This window comes from Lampris incognitus, chromosome 11 (genome assembly GCF_029633865.1).
Source record: "Lampris incognitus isolate fLamInc1 chromosome 11, fLamInc1.hap2, whole genome shotgun sequence".
NCBI lineage: Eukaryota > Metazoa > Chordata > Actinopteri > Lampriformes > Lampridae > Lampris > Lampris incognitus.
This window is the reverse complement of record NC_079221.1, coordinates 59,629,114-59,647,779: the sequence shown is the minus strand read 5'-3', so window position 1 is coordinate 59,647,779 and position 18,666 is coordinate 59,629,114. Positions and strand designations below refer to the sequence as shown.

The window sequence follows — 18,666 nt, the reverse complement described above, 5'->3', positions numbered from 1 at the left end:
CCCGGTGCTTTTTCGGGCTCCGTCTTCCTCGCGTCCCTTGTGTTCCTCGGACCCCTCCCTTGTGCTCCCACACTGCCTCCCGCCGAACCCCTACTCCTGGACTTGCGCTTCACCAGCACGCACAAACACCATCCAGTCATTTACATTCCTGCACACACGTACCACACTCGCCCTGCACACAGACACATAGTCTTTTACACAGCCCACATCCAGGACTCTAGTTGCACCATACACATCCCGCATTTCCCTTCCCTGAATATAAAGAAACGTGCCTACGAGCTTGACCCTGCCAGACCCCTGCACTGGTTCCTTTCCGACACACAACAAGTTGGTTCCTTATCTGACGAGAGGGTCTAAGGACAGGATGTTGTGTTGCTGTTAAACTCACTGAGGCAAATTTGTGATTTGTGATATTGCAGGGTTGTTCCTGCTTTAGTTTTGGTTTTGGAGCTGAGGAATAAACAACAAACTCGCCTTCGTCTCCTGTGTTTTTTCCTCATCCTGCCACATTGGTGACCCCGAATTGAACATGTTTGGAGCAGAAGATGAGTGTGAATCCACTTCGGCCACGCCGCCCCAACTCTCACAGCCGGCCGTTCTCGCCGCGGCTGTGAAACTCCCAGAGTTCTGGCAGAGTGACCCGGCTTCGTGGTTCCAGCATGTCGAGGCGCTGTTCCACCTGCGTGGAATCTCCGCGGACGACTCCAGATACTATTTGGTCGTCGCTGCGCTGGACCAGCAGTCCACAAGACGGGCCATGCAGCTGTTGTACCCCTCCGCAACACGGTAAATACGTCGCCTTCAAACATCTTCTGCTCCGGAGGTACAGTCTATCTGCCGCAGAGAGGGCAGATAGAATCCTTTCCCTATCCGGTTTGGGCGACGGGATGGCTGTGGATCTCATGGACAATATGCTGTCGCTGCTAGGCTCAGACGAAGGTGGGTTCCTTTTCCCGCACATTTTCCTTCGCCAGCTCCCGTCTCCTGTGTGCGCGGCTTTGGCTAACTCCCCGTGTCTGGCCGCTGGTGACTGCCGAGGTTTGGCTGAGGAGGCCGATCGGGTCCTGCTGGCTACCAGACGGTTCTCTGTGCAGAGTGTGGCATCTTAGCTTCTGCAGCCGGTGTCGGAGGACGCGGACCCGGCACTGGTGGCTGGAGTAACTGCCCGGAGACGGCGCGGGAGAGGCCTCTGTTTCTTCCACCAGCGGTTCGGCGGCAAAGCGAGGCGCTACGTCCCTCCGTGCACGTTTGAGGTGGCAGAAAACTCCAGGGCCAGCGCTCAGTAGCAGCTGTGGGCGCTGGCGGACGTAGTGAGCTGCTCTTCATTAAGGACACGATGTCAGGAAGACGGTTTCTGGTGGACTCAGGCTCGCAAAAGAGCCTACTCCCTCCTGCTAAGACAGACAGGTCGACCGAAGGCGGCGGCCCACAGTTAAGTGCAGCTAACGGTTCGTCCATTGCAACGTTTGGCACAAGGTTGGTGACTGTTTGTTTCCACGGGCGCCATTTTGAGTGGGACTTTGTAGTGGCCGCCATTACTGTTCCTATTATCGGCGCGGATTTTCTGTGTGCTAATGGTCTGCTGGTTGATGTTGCAAACCGCCGTTTAATTGATGCTGTGTCTTTCGCCACTGTTCCGTGCGAGACAGGGGGAGCCGGGCCATCAACACACACTAACTTTTTAGCATTAGGGGATATTTTTCAGCGTTTGCTGGCGGATTTTCCATCGGTGACTACGCCTGCCTTTTCCACCGCGGTTACTAAACACGGGGTACAACATTTCATTCCCACTCTGGGATCGCCAGTTTTTGCGCGCGCGCGGCGCCTCAACACTGTATAATTGGCTATAGCTAAGGAGGAGTTCGCCATCATGGAGCGTCTGGGTATAGTGAGGCGTTCCAACAGCCCGTGGGCCTCGCCGCTTCACATGGTGCCCAAGGCAGATGGGTCGTGGCGGCCTTGCGGCGACTTTCGCCGCCTGAACAACGTCACCGCCAATGACCGCTATCCCATCCCACACATACAGGACTTTTCCATACGCCTGGCAGGTACCACTATCTTCTCTAAGGTGGACCTGGTGCGCGGCTATCATCAGGTTCCCGTGCGCGCAGAGGACGTGCCCAAGACCGCAGTGATCACCCCGTTTGGGCTTTTTGAGTTCATGCGCATGCCTTTTGGCTTGAAGGGGGCTGCGCAAACCTTTCAGAGGCTGATGGACTCGGTGTTGCGTGACCTTGATTTCGTGTTCGTTTATCTCGACGACATATTAGTGGCCAGTCCGTCAGCTGAAGAGCACCTGGTGCACCTGAAACAGGTTTTCCATCGTTTGGACGAACACGGCCTGATAGTCAACCCGGCCAAGTGTCAGTTTGGACTGCCAGTGATTGACTTCTTGGGTCACCGCATTTCGCCACAAGGCGCGGTCCCGTTGCCTTCTAAGGTGCAAGCAGTGGCGGAATTTCCCCGCCTGGTCTCTGTTAAGGCATTGCAGGAATTCTTGGGAATGGTGAATTTCTATAACCGTTTCCACCCTCGCACTGCCCACCTCCTTCAGCTACTTTACGAAGCCCTGCGGCTTAAGAAGGCTAACAACCCTGTCGACTGGACTCCCGAACGGGTCCAGGCCTTTGACGGAGCTAAGTGCGCCCTGGCTAACGCTGCCCTCCTCGCCCATCCCACACCCACGGCGTCCATAGCTTTAACGACCAATGCGTCTGACATAGCTGTGGGGGCTGTGGTTGAACAGCGTGCGGCGAATGCGTGGCAGCCACTCGCATTTTTTAGCCGCAAACTGCGAGATAGCGAGCGCAAGTACAGCGTTTTTGACCGGGAGTTGCTGGCACTGCACCTTGCATCCCGGCATTTCCGCTTCCTGATGGAGGGTCGCCCATTCACGGCTTATGTGGATCATAAGCCGCTGACTTTTGCCATGTCTAAGGTGACTGAGCCGTGTTCTGCTCGTCAGCAGCGCCACCTGGCGGCAATCTCCGAGTTCACAACGGACATTCAGCATGTGGCCGGGAAGTCCAACCCTGTTGCTGATTGTCTGTCGCGTGTGCTTGTGTGTCCTGTGCACCTCGGTGTGGATTTCTCCGCTATGGCTGCCGACCAGCCCAGCGACCCAGACGTCCTTGCCCTTAGGTCAACGTGTACCAGCCTCAAGCTGGAGGACGCTGTGATACAGGAAGGCAGTCCTGCCCTCCTCTGCGATGTCTCCACCGGCCGTCCTCGCCCCGTTGTTCCAGTGGCCTGGCGCCGTCGAGTTTTCGATTCGATTCACTCCCTCTGTCTAGACGGAGGCATATTGTCCATGAGATAGGTCGGACCACCAGATGGCCAGAGGCTGTGCCTCTGTCCTCCACAACATCCTCGGATGTTGCACGCGCTTTTCTTTCCTCCTGGGTCGCCCGTTTCGGTGCTCCGTCAGATATCACCTCAGACAGGGGCCCCCAGTTCGTGTCAGAGCTCTGGTCGGCACTTGCGCGTTCCTTGGGTGTGCAGGTACACCGCACTACCGCGTATCACCCTCAGGCTAACGGCTTGTGTGAACGTTTTCACCGGTTGCTCAAGGCGGCGCTGCGCGCTGCGCTCTCAGATGGTAACTGGGTGGACCGTTTACCTTGGGTTATGCTCGGGTTAGGTTCGGCTCCTAAGGAGGACCTCGACGCTTCGCCCACTGAGCTGGTGTTCGGTCAGCCGCTCTGCGTCCCTGGAGAATTTTTGCCTGGGAGTTCCGCTCCTCGACCCCGTCCGGCCGTTTATCCTTTTTTGTCCGACAGCACTCGAGTTCCAGGCCCCGTTCACCATTGTTTTCCGCGGTCGTTCGTGCCTGCAGAGCTCATGTCGGCTCGTTTTGTTTTTGTACGGCATGATGCTCACCGCTCGCCCCTCCAACCCCCATACGATGGCCCATTTCGGGTTCTTGAGACGGGTCCTAAGGGTTTTGTGCTGGATATGGGTGGGCGTAGGGAGCGTGTCACGCTTGATAGGCTTAAACCGGCGCACAGGGTGGCAGGCGAAGTTGTGTTTCTGGCCCAGGTTCCCCGTCGGGGTTGTCCTTCTTCCAGGGACCCCGGCAGTGTCTTCACGGGTTCAGCGTTCTGCTTCTCAGCCGACTTTGGACAGTGTTTCACCTACTGTTTCGGCTGAGGGATGGCGCAGCCGTTATGGCAGGCTGCTTAAGCCTCTAGTGAGACACTAATTTTCTTTCCAGGAGTCCCTTCTGGGTGTTCGGGGGGGGGGGGGCTGTGTGGCGGACACTAGGGGCTATGCCTCTCACCCAGCAGGACTGTGAGATGGGGGCGTGGTTTACGTTCCCGGGCTTGCTGGTGCAGGGTTGTTCCTGGTTTAGTTTTGGTTTTGGAGCTGAGGAATAAACAGCAAACTCGCCTTCGTCTCCTGCGTTTTTTCCTCATCCTGCCACAATATTGGGCTATACAAATAAAATTGATTTGATTTGAAAAGTCGGATCTTCATGCAAGTATCTCTTTAACGATGAAATCCATTTAATAAAGAGAACTTGCCGTGAAGCAGAACACTAATAGAGGGCAGCAAAAGGCTGAAGGATTTCATAAAAAGTTTTAACGTGGCAGCTAAAATTGCATGTACTTATCATTTTTCAGATCTTAAAGCTAATAAGCTTAAAGAAGAAGAAGAAGAAGAGGCATCCGTGTGCCGTGATGGTCTATTCCATTGCCTACCAACACGGGGATCCCTGGTTCGAATCCCTGTTATCTCCGGCTTGGTTGGGCATCCCTACAGACACAATTGGCCATGTCTGTGGGTGGGAAGCCAGATGTGGGTATATGTCCTGTTCGCTGCACTAGCGCCTCCCCTAGTCAGTCGGGGCGCCTGTTCAGGGGGGAGGGGGAACTGGGGGGAATAGCGTGATCCTCCCGCATGCTACGTCCTCCTTGTGATACTCCTCACTGTCAGGTGAAAAGAAGCGGCTGGTGATGCCACATGTATAGGAGGAAACATGGTAGCCTGCAGCCCTCCTTGGCTCAGCAGAGGGGGTGGAGCAGTGACCGGGCTGGCTTGGAAGAGTGGGGTAATTGGCCAAGTACAATTGGGGGACAAACAGGGGGGGGAAAAAATCCAAAAAAAAATAGAAGAAGAAGACGAAGAAGAAGGAGGAGGAGGAGGAAGGAAGAAAGCTGCTTTATGTTGTCATTGTAAGGTTAAAATGAAATTCGTTTTCTGCATTTAACCCATCCTATTGTATAGGAGCAGTGGGCAGCTGCGGTGCAGTGCCCAGAGACCAACTCCAGTTCTTCTTTCCATTGCCTTGGCCAGGGGCACAGGCAGGAGTATTAACCATAATATGCATGCATTTTTGATGGTAGGAGGAAACCGCAGCATCCGGAGGAAATCCATGCAAACAATTTTAAGAAAAATGTGGGACATCCAGGATTTAATATCAGATAAGTAAATTGTGAGATTTGCTAGGCTGCTAGGATCTGCGGGTTTTAGTGGCATGTATAACCGAGTGTTGTCAGCATAAAAATGGTAAAACACACCATGACTTTGAATAACCTGGCCAAGAGGCAGCACATATATAGAAAACAGAAGGGGGGGGGCAAGAACTGAGCCTTGAGGGACACCACAACTCAACTGAGCCATCAAGGAATTAGAGTTACCCAAAACAACAGAAAAAGTTCTGTTGGAGTGGTACGAGTGTGATAAACTAAGAGCCGAGCCCTTGATGCCTACCCAAGTCTCCAAGTGATGTAAGGGGATACTGTGATTGACTGTGTCCAAGACAGCTCTTAAGTCTAAAAGAACTAAAATCGAACAGTAACTTCTGTCTGCAGTAGGTCCTTAGTAACCTTAACTAGAGCTGTCTCGGTACTATGAAGTGCTCTAAAACCAGACCTGAAACTTGTCTTTGTGCATGCTCAATAATCCAGGTAAGAAAATCAAAAAAAGTAGAATCAGTTCATCTGGACACAAAGTTTATTGACAGAAAGGATTCATCTTCATCTAAGTGATCTCTTCAGTCTGAACTGACTGCAAGTATCCCCACCCTTATAAACAATGCAGTAGCATAACAACCAAAACAAACGATCGGTTTCATATGCAAAGAGGCATGACCATTAACTAGAGTTTCAATGGCCACGTGTACTATTCACTGGGGATTTGTGAATGTCTGCAATCACTGCATTGTAAGATGGCAACAGATATACAGATAGTTTATAAGTCACTGTATTGTTTATAAGGGTGGGAATTCCTGCAGTCAGTTTTAATTACATATGTCTAGTGCGTGCGTGCGTGCGTGCATGAGTGTGCACAAAGTTTTGTGTACACTTAGATGAGTGATGAAACGTTTCTTTCAATAAACGTTGTGTCCAGATGAAATAATTCAACTTTCTTTGATTTTCTTACCTGGATTATTGAGCATGCATAAAGACATTCTGACTCATCTCGGCAAGGATTGCCTTACACTTGTGAGTATAAGCCAAGGCGCGTAAGATGGCAGACTATAGGAACCACCTGAGATTCAACCTCAGATGAAGAGACAGCGAGATTACACCTAAAACCCTACAAATGAAATCTTCGGTCAAAGGCCACCAAGCTAACAAGATCCCCCAGAAGCCACAAAGCCAACTGCTTAACAAACGGGTGAAGCAAACTAGTTTTACCATCGACGCTTTGAAAGCCAAAGAGGAGCAGATCCAACAGAGACTCACGTTGTATCTAAACTTAGCACAAAAAAATAAGGAAATTTGTGTTTGGTAAATTATTTCTTTGTTGTAACAATGCTTCTTGGCAATAAATCTTATATCAGGCACCTGATTGTCAGCACCTGGGGTACCACAAGCTCAAAACAAGAGTCAATAGCAACAGCAAAATAAGCTGTTTGGCATTGGCAGAGAAGATCTAGCACATTTTTCATGGGCGCAACCCACATACTCAGCTCTGCTGCTCATCCCACAAATCCCACTATTTAACAGGGAAATAAACAGGCTTTCCAACGGTATAAGATTTATTGCCAAGAAGCATTGTTACAACAAAGAAATTATCTATCAAACACAAATTTTCTTAGTTGCTGTGTAGATGAGACCACTTTCCAATGTTTTATTGAGTTCACAGATAAGGCTCGTCTAACTCAACACAAAAAGTCGAAAACCAGGCAGCAAATGAAATTGGACCTACTTATTACATGCCATTGGCAGACAATGGACGGCACCCTCAACGGCATACAGAGAGACGGACACCAGACAAACACCGATGATGTGGACAAGTGGGTGAAGAATTTGTCCGACAGACAGATCTTGCTTACTTTGCTTAAGGTTGTCCATCGTGTCCGACGATGACAATCCTGCCTCTGCTACTTGTGAGTCTTCTTATGGCTGTAAAGCCCAATCCGCGATCCACACTGTCTGCCACAGACAGAACAGGTGAGAGCACTGACTGAGGTGTGGTACTGGTTTCATGTCTCTTCAGACGTCTCCTGGTCCGTCGATCACCTTGGTCCTCCTCGAGCTTTTGCACTCCCTGTTGACAGAGCTGCCGCCAGATGGAGCGTTGTGCAGCAGTGTCCTCCAGCTGGCTCGGATTCAGGCCGCACTTTTTTATGATGGTCTTCAGTTGGTCTTTGTACAGTTTTTCTGGCCCCCTGCCAAGCGGCAGCCAGGATGTAGCTGGCCATACAGCACTTTAAGTGGTAAGCGCTCCTTCAGCATCCTGATAACGTGACCGAGCCATCGAAGTTAGTGCTGGGTGACGGTAGCCTGTATGCTGATGCAGTTGGTCTTGCGGAGTATTTCAGTATGGGGCACTCGGTCACGCCAGGTTATCCTCAGGATGCATTGTAGGCATCTGATGTGGAAGTCCTCAAGCATCCTGAGGTGGTGGCTGTACAGGGTCTATGCCTCACAGCTGTAGAGTCGTGATGACAACTGCCAAGTAGACAGATATTTTGGTGTGGGGGTTGAGGTCTTTGTTTTGAAAGACCCTTCTCCTAAGTCTGCCAAAAGAGGATGATGCTTGTTTAATCCGGTTTTGTATCTCCCTGCTGATGCTGCAGTCATCAGAGAGGAAGCTGCCCAGGTATTTGAAGGATTCCACTGTTGCGAGTGGTTTGTCGGAGATGGTGAAGGTGGATGAATGAGATGGAGGAGTAGATGCCCACTGGCATACTACTTCAGTCTTTGCCACATTTATAGAGAGCCCCAGCCTACCATACACCCTTGCAGCTGCTGCAAGGGTAGCTTGCAGTGCCTCCAATGTGTGGGCCACAACTGCACAGTTATCTGCGTACTGTAACTCGATGATGTGCTCAGATGTAATTTTTGTGACCACTTGGAGCCTACGGATGTTAAATAGGTTTCCATCTAGTCTGAAGTCCACAGTAACCCCACTGTCCTTCCTGATTTCCTCATGGAGCAGCAATGTCACACACAGGAGGAAGATGTTAAAAAGAACTGGAGCAAGGATGGACCCCTGATGTACCCCGGTGCACACCCTGAAGGGCTCGGATTCCTGGCCTCCAATGGTCACACGTGCCATCATCCCCACATGAAATTGTTGAAGGATATTGACAAACTTTCGTGGGCAGCCAACCTTCAGGAGGATGTTCCATAGAATGTCCCTGTTGACTGTGTCAAAAGCTTTTGACAGGTCGATGAAGACTATGAAGAGGTCCTGGTGTTGCTCCCTACACTTCTCCTGGAGTTGCCGTACTGTGAACACCATGTCCACAGTACTCCTATTCCTCCTGAACCCACACTTTGACTCAGGGACCAGCTCCTCTGAGATGTTTTTTTTACCAGCCTGTGTAAAATTACTTTGGCCAGGACTTCCAGCAACAGCCATTGGTGAAATGCCACGGCTGTTGCCACAGAGGGACTTGTCTCCTTTTCCTTTATATATGGAGATGATGTTAGCATCCCTCCACTGCTGAGGGACGGTTTCATTCTTCTCTACATGTGAGATGAACAGGAAAAGTGCACGGGTGCAGAGGTAGCCTCCCTGTTTAAAATATTTGCAGGGATACTTTTAGGGCCAGGGATCATGTTGTTTTTCAGCGACCTAACTGCACAATGAACCTCTTCAAAGGTTGGTGGAAGGTCAAGGTCTTGGATGGTGGGGCAGACAGGTAGTTCATCCAAGACTGAGGGATCTGTTGGGGAGGGCTGGTTCAACGGGATTTAAAAATGTTTTGCCCATCTTTTTGTGATGAGCTTCTGATCCTTTATGAGGGTGGTACCATCATCAGACTTCAAGGGGAAGATAGAGCAGTTTCTTGGGCCGTAGACGGTTTTCACTGCATCATAAAAGGTGTGCATATCGTTTCTATTGGCATGGGATTGTATTTCATTTGCCTTCCATATCCACCACTCATTCTGCAGGGCATGCAATTTTGACTGCACCTCTCTCCTGGATGCTTGCCATTGTTGCCGGAGTGCAGCTGATGTAGGATTGTTGAGGACAGCACTGTGCGCTTTATGCATGCCTTTGAGTATGGAAGTTATTGTGCCTGTGTTGTCATTGTTGAACCAGTCCTGATGCTTTCTGCTCTTGTAACCGATGGCTTGGGATACTGCCTCATAGAGCCTGGAGCTCACAGAAGACCATTTCCCATCAATGGAATCATCTGTGTTTAAGAGAAGCTAAATGTCTTCCAGGTTTTCAGCCAGAGAGAGGCGGAGATTGTTCTGGACCTCAGCCTTTTCTAGCCAGGTACAGTCAAGCCTCTTCTTTCCTGACCTCTTGAGATAAACAGCAGGGCATACCTTCACCTGAAGCCTGATCATGATGAGCCAGTGATCTGTCCAGCACTCAGCACCTCTCATTGCATGAGTGATTGAGTTCACAGATAAGGCTCGTCTAGCTCAACACGAAAAGTCGAAAACCAGGCAGCAAATGAAATTGGACCTACTTACTGCATGACATCGGCAGACAATGGATGGCACACTCAACGGCACACAGAGAGACGGACACCAGACACACACTGATGATGTGGACAAGTGGGTGAAGAATCTGTCTGACAGACAACTCACCCAGGCGGAGAAAGACATCCTCGCTAAGGGGCTTAATTTTGCTGTGACGTAAAGGCAAATCCTGCTAGTGGAACTGATCACAACCATGGAATCAGTGATCTGTAAAAACAACATTGCAGACCCGGAAGTGGTGCAACTGCGGACGTCAGGCCAGGACTCCCCACTCTACACCCATCTACAGGCCAGTGGCCACTCTTTCAGGGATGAGGATGTGCACATCCTTGATAGGTAGGACTGCTGGTTTGAATGGGGAGTCAAAGAGGCCATCTATGTGAAGAGGGAACGACCATCCCTGAACCAAGGGGGGAGGCCTAAAAGTACATCTGTCGCCATCTTACAATGCTGTGAATTCCCCAGTCCTCTGTGAATAGTACACATGGCCATCGAAACTCTAGTTAATGGGCACACCAATATTTGATCATGAAACTGGCCGTTGTTTTCGGTCATTATACATCTATCGCCATCTTACAATGCTGTGATTGCAACAATCCCCACTCCTCTGTGAGTGATACATATGTTCAATGATCACACCCATATTTGCATATGAAACTGGTCATTGGTTTAAGTCGTTAGGCACTGTATTGTACTGAATTGTTTATAAGGGTGGGGATACCAGCGGTCAGTTTAGACTGAAGATGTCACTTAGTTGAGTGATGAAACATATCTGTCAATAAACACTGTATCCAGATGAACTGATTCAACCTTCTTTGATGTTCTTACGTGACTACTGAGCATGCATCAGGACATTTTAACTGGGTGTTTGTCAAAGCCAGGAAGTGCAAAACAGTGCACCAGCCGATCAAAGAGAGGAGGACAACATCTGCCTAAGTGTAAACCAGTGGTGATCCCATATGTGGCAGGAGTGTCAGAAATGTTGAGACGCGTATTTTCCAAACACTGCTTCTCAGTTGCTTTCAAACCCCAAAACACCCTGCGCCAGAAGTTGGTCCACCCCAAGGATCAGGTCCCCCGCTTCAAACAGAGCAATATAGTATAGCTGTTAAGTGCCAGGAGGATTGCCATGACTTGTACATTGGGGAAACTAAACAGACGCTGGCCAAGAGGATGACACAACACAGGAGAGCTAACACATCAGACCAGGACTCCACAGTCTACACCGTCTACAGGTCAGTGGCCACTCTTTTAAGGATGAAGATGTGCACATCCTTGATAGGGAGGAATGCTGGCATGAACAGATAGTCAAAGAGGCCATCTATGTGAAAAGGGAATGACCATTCCTGAACTGGCGGGGGGGGGTGCTAACAGTATATTTGTTGCCATCTTACAATGTTGTGATTGCAAACATTCTCAAATCCTCTGTGAATAGTACACATGGCCATTGAAAATCTAGTAAATGGTCATGCCTATTTGCATATGAAACCGATCGTTGCTTTCGGTCATTGTGCAACTGTATAGTTTATAAGGATGGGGATACCTGCAGTCAGTTTAGACTCAAGAGGCCACTTATAGATGATGATGATGATGAAACATTTCTGGCAATAAACGTTGTCTCCAGATGAACTGATTCAACTTTCTTTGACAGACTGGAAACTGTTAATGGATTACATTTACATTTATATAGGGCTTTATCCAGACACCCAAAGCACTTCACAGAGAAGGGGGGGAAACTTACTTCAACCACCACCAATGTGCAGCACCAGCTGGGTGATGCACGGCAGCCATTTTGTGCCAGAACACTCACCACACATCAGCTTGAGATGGAGAGGGAGGAATCATTGAGCCAATTACACAAGGGGATGATTAGGTTGTCAGAAGGAGAAAGCCAGGTTGGGAATTTTGCCATGACACCGGGGGACCCCCTACTCTCTGCGATATGTGCCATGAGATCTTTAATGACCACAGTGAGTCAGAACATCAGTTTTAACATCTCAGCCAAAGGACGGCACGTCCTATAGCACAGTGTCCCCGTCACTGCAATGGGGCATTGGGATTTTTTTTTTATTATGAGATGGAAGACTGCCCCCAATTGGCCTACCAACACCACTTCCAGCACTAACTCAGTTTTCCTGGGAGGTCTCCCATCCAAGTACTAGCCAAGCTTACACCTGCTTAGCTCCTGTCATTCGGCAGAGCCAGGGTACATGTTGGTATGGCTGCCAGCAATAGTGTTAAAACACTATTAGCATTCATAAAAGATATCAGTTGAGATGAATTTACTTTATCCAGAACCTTAGATAAAAAAAAGACAATTTGGAAATTGGTCTGTAGTTACTTAGGGACAGGGGATCCAAACTAGGTTTCTTCAGCAATGGGTGAACAATGGCATGCTTAAAACTGTCTAGAAAAGAACCGGAGGCCAGAGAATTATTAAGAACTTGCAAAATAACGGGGCTGTCAGTGGAAAATACCTGCTTGAGCAGCTTAGTGGGGATGATGTCTCAGATGCAGGAGTTCATACTGGAGGCTGTCCTCTCTAACACTGAAACTGTAATGGGTTGAAACTGGGTAAAAGAGGCAGAATTAACATGGGGACTGGAACGAATGCAACAGCCTGGCTGGATCTGGGACCTGATATTCTCTACCTCATTTATAAACTGAGAGAGATGTTTCAGACAGCTCAACAGCTGGTTCAAAAAGAGAAGTGGAGGGACCATTAATAACACAATCAATTACCCTAAAGACAACTTTAGGATTGTGGTTATTTCTAGACATCAATTCAGGAAAGTAAGAAGATCACATGGCAACAAAGTTACTTACACATGGCCATATTAACTCTAGTTAATGGTCAGTGCAATCTGCATATGAGTCCGCTTGTTGGTTCGGTCATTTTGCAGCTGTGCTGTTCATAAGGTTGGGGTTACTTGCAGTTAGCTGAGACTGAAGAAGTCTCTTAGCTTGTGTCCAGAAGAACTGATCCAACTTTTCTTTTTTTTAACATATTGCATATCAATGGTACAAAACAGCTTATGCGGATACAAAAATAAAGTAAAAATAAAAAGTCCCTTCCCCACCCTCTACTACTCAGTAGGTGATCAGTAGTGAAATATATTAGTTGTAGGATTAGCTAGTAGCACTAGCAAGGTAATGAATAAGGAGTAACCAGGGTGAAAGTTCATCTTTTAAAACATATTTCATTCTCTCCAGATGGAAGGTGTTTGACAGGTTGCTGAGCCACACCTTGGTAGCAGGACCCCTTTTTTCTTCCCACAATAGCAGGGACCCCTTGTTTCTTCCCACAACAGAAGAAGCTTGCTGTAATGAGCGACAAGAGAGGAAGTGTTGTTGACAGGCAGTCAGAAGGTCTGCGTATCAGACCTTCCGAGAAGGATTCAGAGAGGGTCCGGTTCTAACTGGGTGTTGATCATTTTACGCAGTATCTCAAATATTTCTATCCAACAGGTCTGTATCTATCCAGTAGGTCTGTATCTTTGGGCGAAGAGCAAAGCTGTGTAGCAGAGTACCTTGGGCTGACTGACCTTTTACACATGAGGGTGACACTTGGGGATACATCTGCTGTAGCCTAGCTCTGGAATAATGGAGTCAGTACAACATTTTAAATTGGACAAGGCAGTGTTGTTTGAGCATGTATGTATGTGCTCCAGGCTTCCCTCCCAAATTTCATCAGCTATCTGCAGACCCAACTCTTCCTCCCATTTTGTCTTAATTTTGTCTTCACCACTGGCTAGCAGAAATGTGAACAGGAGAGCCGAGCACGTAAGTTTCTCCCTGCCAGTACATAGCCTCTCCAACACCAAGCCCTATGTAGCGCCTCTCGTGGCGACACACGGTAACTGGGTACACCTTGGACCCTGGCTGAACTACAAGGGACTCAGAGGAGGTCTGGCTCCTAGACGTGCGGTATGCAGGCCCACCGGTGTGTGGATATTCCCTGATGCCCACGAACCACCCCCAGCTATGGGTTAAATAGTGCCACCTAGTGGATACCTCGGGAGAGGAATAGGCTACGGGAGTAAACCCCTAAACAACATCAACGTCCACAGTGCTGTTGTTTTTTGTTTTTCTTGCCCTTTTGTGTGTGTTTAAGTGGGAGATACTGCTGGCGTCGTCTGTGGCTGCCACTTCTCCCTCTCGTAGCCCCCCTTCCCATCCACCCCTGTATGTCTGCCCCCCTTCCCATCCACCCCTTTATGTTTGCCCAACTTCCCATCCACCCCTGTATGTCTGTGTTGTGTTTATCTTTTGTCTCGTTTCAAGCCATTTATTGTAAAGCCACTCTGAGTGTTAGAACAGTGCTACTACATAAGTTTAATTTATTATTATTATTAATACCCTGCGACGAGGGTAAACCGGCCTGCTGTACGGAGTCATAAATAAAGGATTCAAGCTTCTCTGAGCTTGATGGTCTTTTAAGGCACACGTCTATCACTGAACAGTCCCTCAAATCCTGGTAGATGTTTTCGAATATAATCCCTTACTTGCAAATATCTAAAGACATTGTACAGAGCCCCAGGGAGACATGGGAAACTACTGAGCTGGGTTTCATGTTAACAGGACTGACTGTTGCCGAGATATGCAACACTTCCTGTTTTGAGTGCAACCTAGACAAAGTTGCTCCTTTACAACTTTTGCATTTGTTGGATTACAAAAATTATTTTAATAACTTTAGATCATGAGGGTCCATACATTCCAGCTGCAAAGTTTCGTGGGGATCGAATTTAAAACCTGGGAAGAGTTCTAAAAAGGTCTCTCATATTTCGTAATTTAATGGGAAAAAATGCTGGAAATGGGCGTGGCTTATACCTTGAGGTTCAGCTCAACTCAGGGACCGCGTAAGGTTTTTAGATGTGCAATGTACAATGCAGGAGTTACTGGCCAAAACGCACTTACCTTGATTATAGCGTCACCTGCTAGTAGACGCGCATCATTCTATGGAGTCTGATGTGTGTGCAGCATTCTATACCTTCCCCGAACATTTCACGTACATAACTTACAGTGTATGCTGCAGTGCCAAGGCAATAAACAGTGTATACCGCAGTGCCGAGGCAATAAACAGTGAATGCCGCAGTGCCGAGGCAATAAACAGTGTATGCCGCAGTGCCGAGGCAATAAACAGTGTATGCTGCAGCACCGGGGCAATAAGCAGTGTATGCTGCACCACGAGGCAATAAACAGTGTATGCTGCAGCACCGAGGCAATAAACAGTGTATTCTGCAGTGCCGAGACAATAAACAGTGAATGCCACAGTGCCGAGGCAATAAGCAGTGTATGCTGCTGTGCCACATTTACAGAGGCAATAAACAGTGTATGCTGCAGTGCCGAGACAATAAACAGTGAATGCCGCAGTGCCGAGGCAATAAGCAGTGTATGCTGCTGTGCCACATTTACAGAGGCAATAAACAGTGTATGCTTCAGTGCCGAGGCAATAAACAGGGTATGCTGCAGCACGAGGCAATAAACAGTGTATGTCGCAGCACCAAGGCAATAAACAGTGTATGCCGCAGTGCCGAGGCAATAAACAGTGTATGCTGCAGCAACGGGGCAATAAGCAGTGTATGCTGCAGCACGAGGCAATAAACAGTGTATGCTGCAGCACCGAGGCAATAAACAGTGTATAATGCAGCACCGAGGCAATAAACAGTGTATGCTGCAGCACCGAGGCAATAAACAGTGAATGCCGCAGTGCCGAGGCAATAAGCAGTGTATGCTGCTGTGCCACATTTACAGAGGCAATAAACAGTGTATGCTGCAGTGCCGAGGCAATAAACAGTGTATGCTGCAGCGCCGAGGCATTAAACAGTGTATGCTGCAGCGCTGAGGCATTAAACAGTGTATGCTGCAGCGCCGAGGCAATAAACAGTGTATGCTGCAGCGCCGAGGCAATAAACAGTGTATGCTGCAGCGCCGAGGCAATAAACAGTGTATGCTGCAGCGCCGAGGCAATAAACAGTGTATGCTGCAGCGCCGAGGCAATAAACAGTGTATGATGCAGCGCTGAGGCAATAAACAGTGTATGCTGCAGCGCCGAGGCAATAAACAGTGGATGCTGCTGTGCCACATTTACAGAGGCAATAAACAGTGTATGCTGCAGCACCGAGGCAATAAACAGTGTATGCTGCAGCACGAGGCAATAAACAGTGTATGCGGCAGCACGAGGCAATAGACAGTGTATGCTGCAGCACGAGGCAATAAACAGTGTATGCGGCAGAGCCGAGGCAATAAACAGTGTATGTCGCAGCACCAAGGCAATAAACAGTGTATGCTGCGGTTCCGAGGCAATAAACAGTGTATGATGCAGCGCCGAGGCATTAAACAGTGTATGCTGCAGCGCCGAGGCAATAACCAGTGTATGCTGCTGTGCCACATTTACAGAGGCAATAAACAGTGGATGCTGCAGCACCGAGGCAATAAACAGTGTATGCTGCAGCGCCGAGGCAATAAACAGTGTATGCTGCAGCGCCGAGGCAATAAACAGTGTATGCTGCTGTGCCACATTTACAGAGGCAATAAACAGTGTATGCTGCAGTGCTGAGGCAATAAACAGTGTATGCTGTAGCATGAGGCGGTAAACAGTGAATGCTGCAGCGCTGAGGCAATTAACAGTGAATGCTGCAGTGCTGAGGCGATAAACAGTGTATGCTGCAGCGCTGAGGCAATAAACAGTGTATGCTGCAGCACCGAGGCAATAAACAGTGTATGCTGCAGCACCGAGGCAATAAACAGTGTATGCTGAGCACCGGGGCAATAAACAGTGTATGCTTCAGCACCAAAGTAATAAACAGTGTGTGCTGCAGCGCCGAGGCAATAAACAGTGTATGCTGCAGCGCCGAGGCAATAACCAGTGTATGCTGCTGTGCCACATTTACAGAGGCAATACACAGTGGATGCTGCAGCACCGAGGCAATAAACAGTGTATGCTGCAGCGCTGAGGCAATAAACAGTGTATGCTGCTGTGCCACATTTACAGAGGCAATAAACAGTGTATGCTGCAGCACCAAGGCAATAAACAGTGTATGCTGCAGCACGAGGCAATAAACAGTGTATGCTACAGCACCGAGGCAATAAACAGTTTATGCTGCAGCACCGAGGCAATAAACAGTGTATGCTGCAGTGCCGAGGCAATAAACAGTGTATGCTGCAGCACCAAGGCAATACACAGTGTATGCTGCTGTGCCGAGGCAATAAACAGTGTATGCTGCAGCGCTGAGGCAATAAACAGCGTATGCTGCAGCACAAGGCAATAAACAGTGTATGCTGCAGCACCGAGGCAATAAACAGTGTATGCTGCAGCGCTGAGGCAATGAACAGTGTATGCTGCAGCACCGAGGCAATAAACAGTGTATGCTGCAGTGCCGAGGCAATAAACAGTGTATGCTGCAGCACCGAGGCAATAAACAGGGTAAGCTGCAGCGCCGACTCAATAAACAGTGTATGCTGCTGCGCCACATTTACCGAAGCAATAAACAGTGTATGCTGTAGCACTGAGGCAGTAAACAGTGTATGCTGCAGCGCTGAGGCAATTAACCGTGTATGCTGCAGGGCTGAGGCAATAAACAGTGTATGCTGTAGCGCTGAGGCAATAAACAGTGTATGCTGCTGTGCCACATTTACAGAGGCAATAAACAGTGTATGCTGCGGCGCCACATTTACTGAGGCAATAAACAGTGTATACTGCAGTGCCATATTTACCGAGGCAATAAACAGTGTATGCTGCAGCACCGAGGCAATAAACAGTGTATGCTGCTGTGCCACATCTACAGAGGCAATAAACAGTGTATGGTGCAGCACCGAGGCAATAAACAGTGTATGCTGTAGCACGAGGCAATAAACAGTGAATGCTGCAGCCTGAGGCAATTAACAGTGTATGCTGCAGTGCTGAGGCAATAAACAGTGTATGCTGCAGCACCGAGGCAATAAACAGTGTATGCTGCAGCACCAGGGCAATAAGCAGTGTATGCTGCAGCACCGGGGCAATAAGCAGTGTATGCTGCAGCACTGAGGCAATAAACAGTGTATGCTGCAATGCTGAGGCAATAAACAGTGTATGCTGCAGCGCCACATTTACCGAGGCAATAAACAGTGTATGCTGCAGCACTGAGGCAATAAACAGTGTATGCTGCAGCGCCGAGGCAATAAACAGCGTATGCTGCAGCACCACATTTACAGAGAGAACAACAACAATAATAGTAACAATAAACAATAATAACAACAACAACAATGACATTAATGATAAAAACAACAACAACAACAACAATAATAATAATGATAATAATAATAACAGCAACAGCGACAACAGTATGCTCTCACCAGCATGCCAGCTAACTTCCGTCTGGTTCTCGACTCCAAGCATTCTGAGAGACAGAGACACAGAACTGTTACCAGTGTGACAACATCATATCATATGAGGACTGGGCATTTAAGCTCATTTCAATGTTCAAATATCACAAGAAAACCCAACCCATACACATACACATACACAGACTCACACACACATACATACACACAAAAGTATGAGACCACTAGTGACATCAAATGTAATACATTTTCCATTAAAAATGAATCATCAGAACAATTAGTGACGTTTTTGAAGCATGCACATTCATTTCAGAACATCTTAATATTTTTTATGTCCCCCTTTTTGCTATAATCACAGAAAGAGCCATGTTAACCCAGCATGACACTGCTCCAGACAGTTGATGAACCATGTTACCCCAGCATGACACTGCTCCAGACAGTTGATGAA

The 18,666-nt window shown here is 48.5% G+C and overlaps 1 protein-coding gene across 2 annotated transcripts in view; it reads right to left on the bottom strand.

Moving 5' to 3' along the window:
* The window catches only part of dnajc10 (DnaJ (Hsp40) homolog, subfamily C, member 10), a 180,212-nt gene that overhangs the window by 106,636 nt on the left and 54,910 nt on the right, over nucleotides 1–18,666 (bottom strand). For both annotated transcript variants that reach the window (XM_056289401.1, XM_056289402.1), the window contains exon 9: nucleotides 18,231–18,274. In XM_056289401.1, coding sequence (XP_056145376.1) covers nucleotides 18,231–18,274 — 44 coding nt within the window. The remainder of the gene's footprint in view (nucleotides 1–18,230; nucleotides 18,275–18,666) is intronic.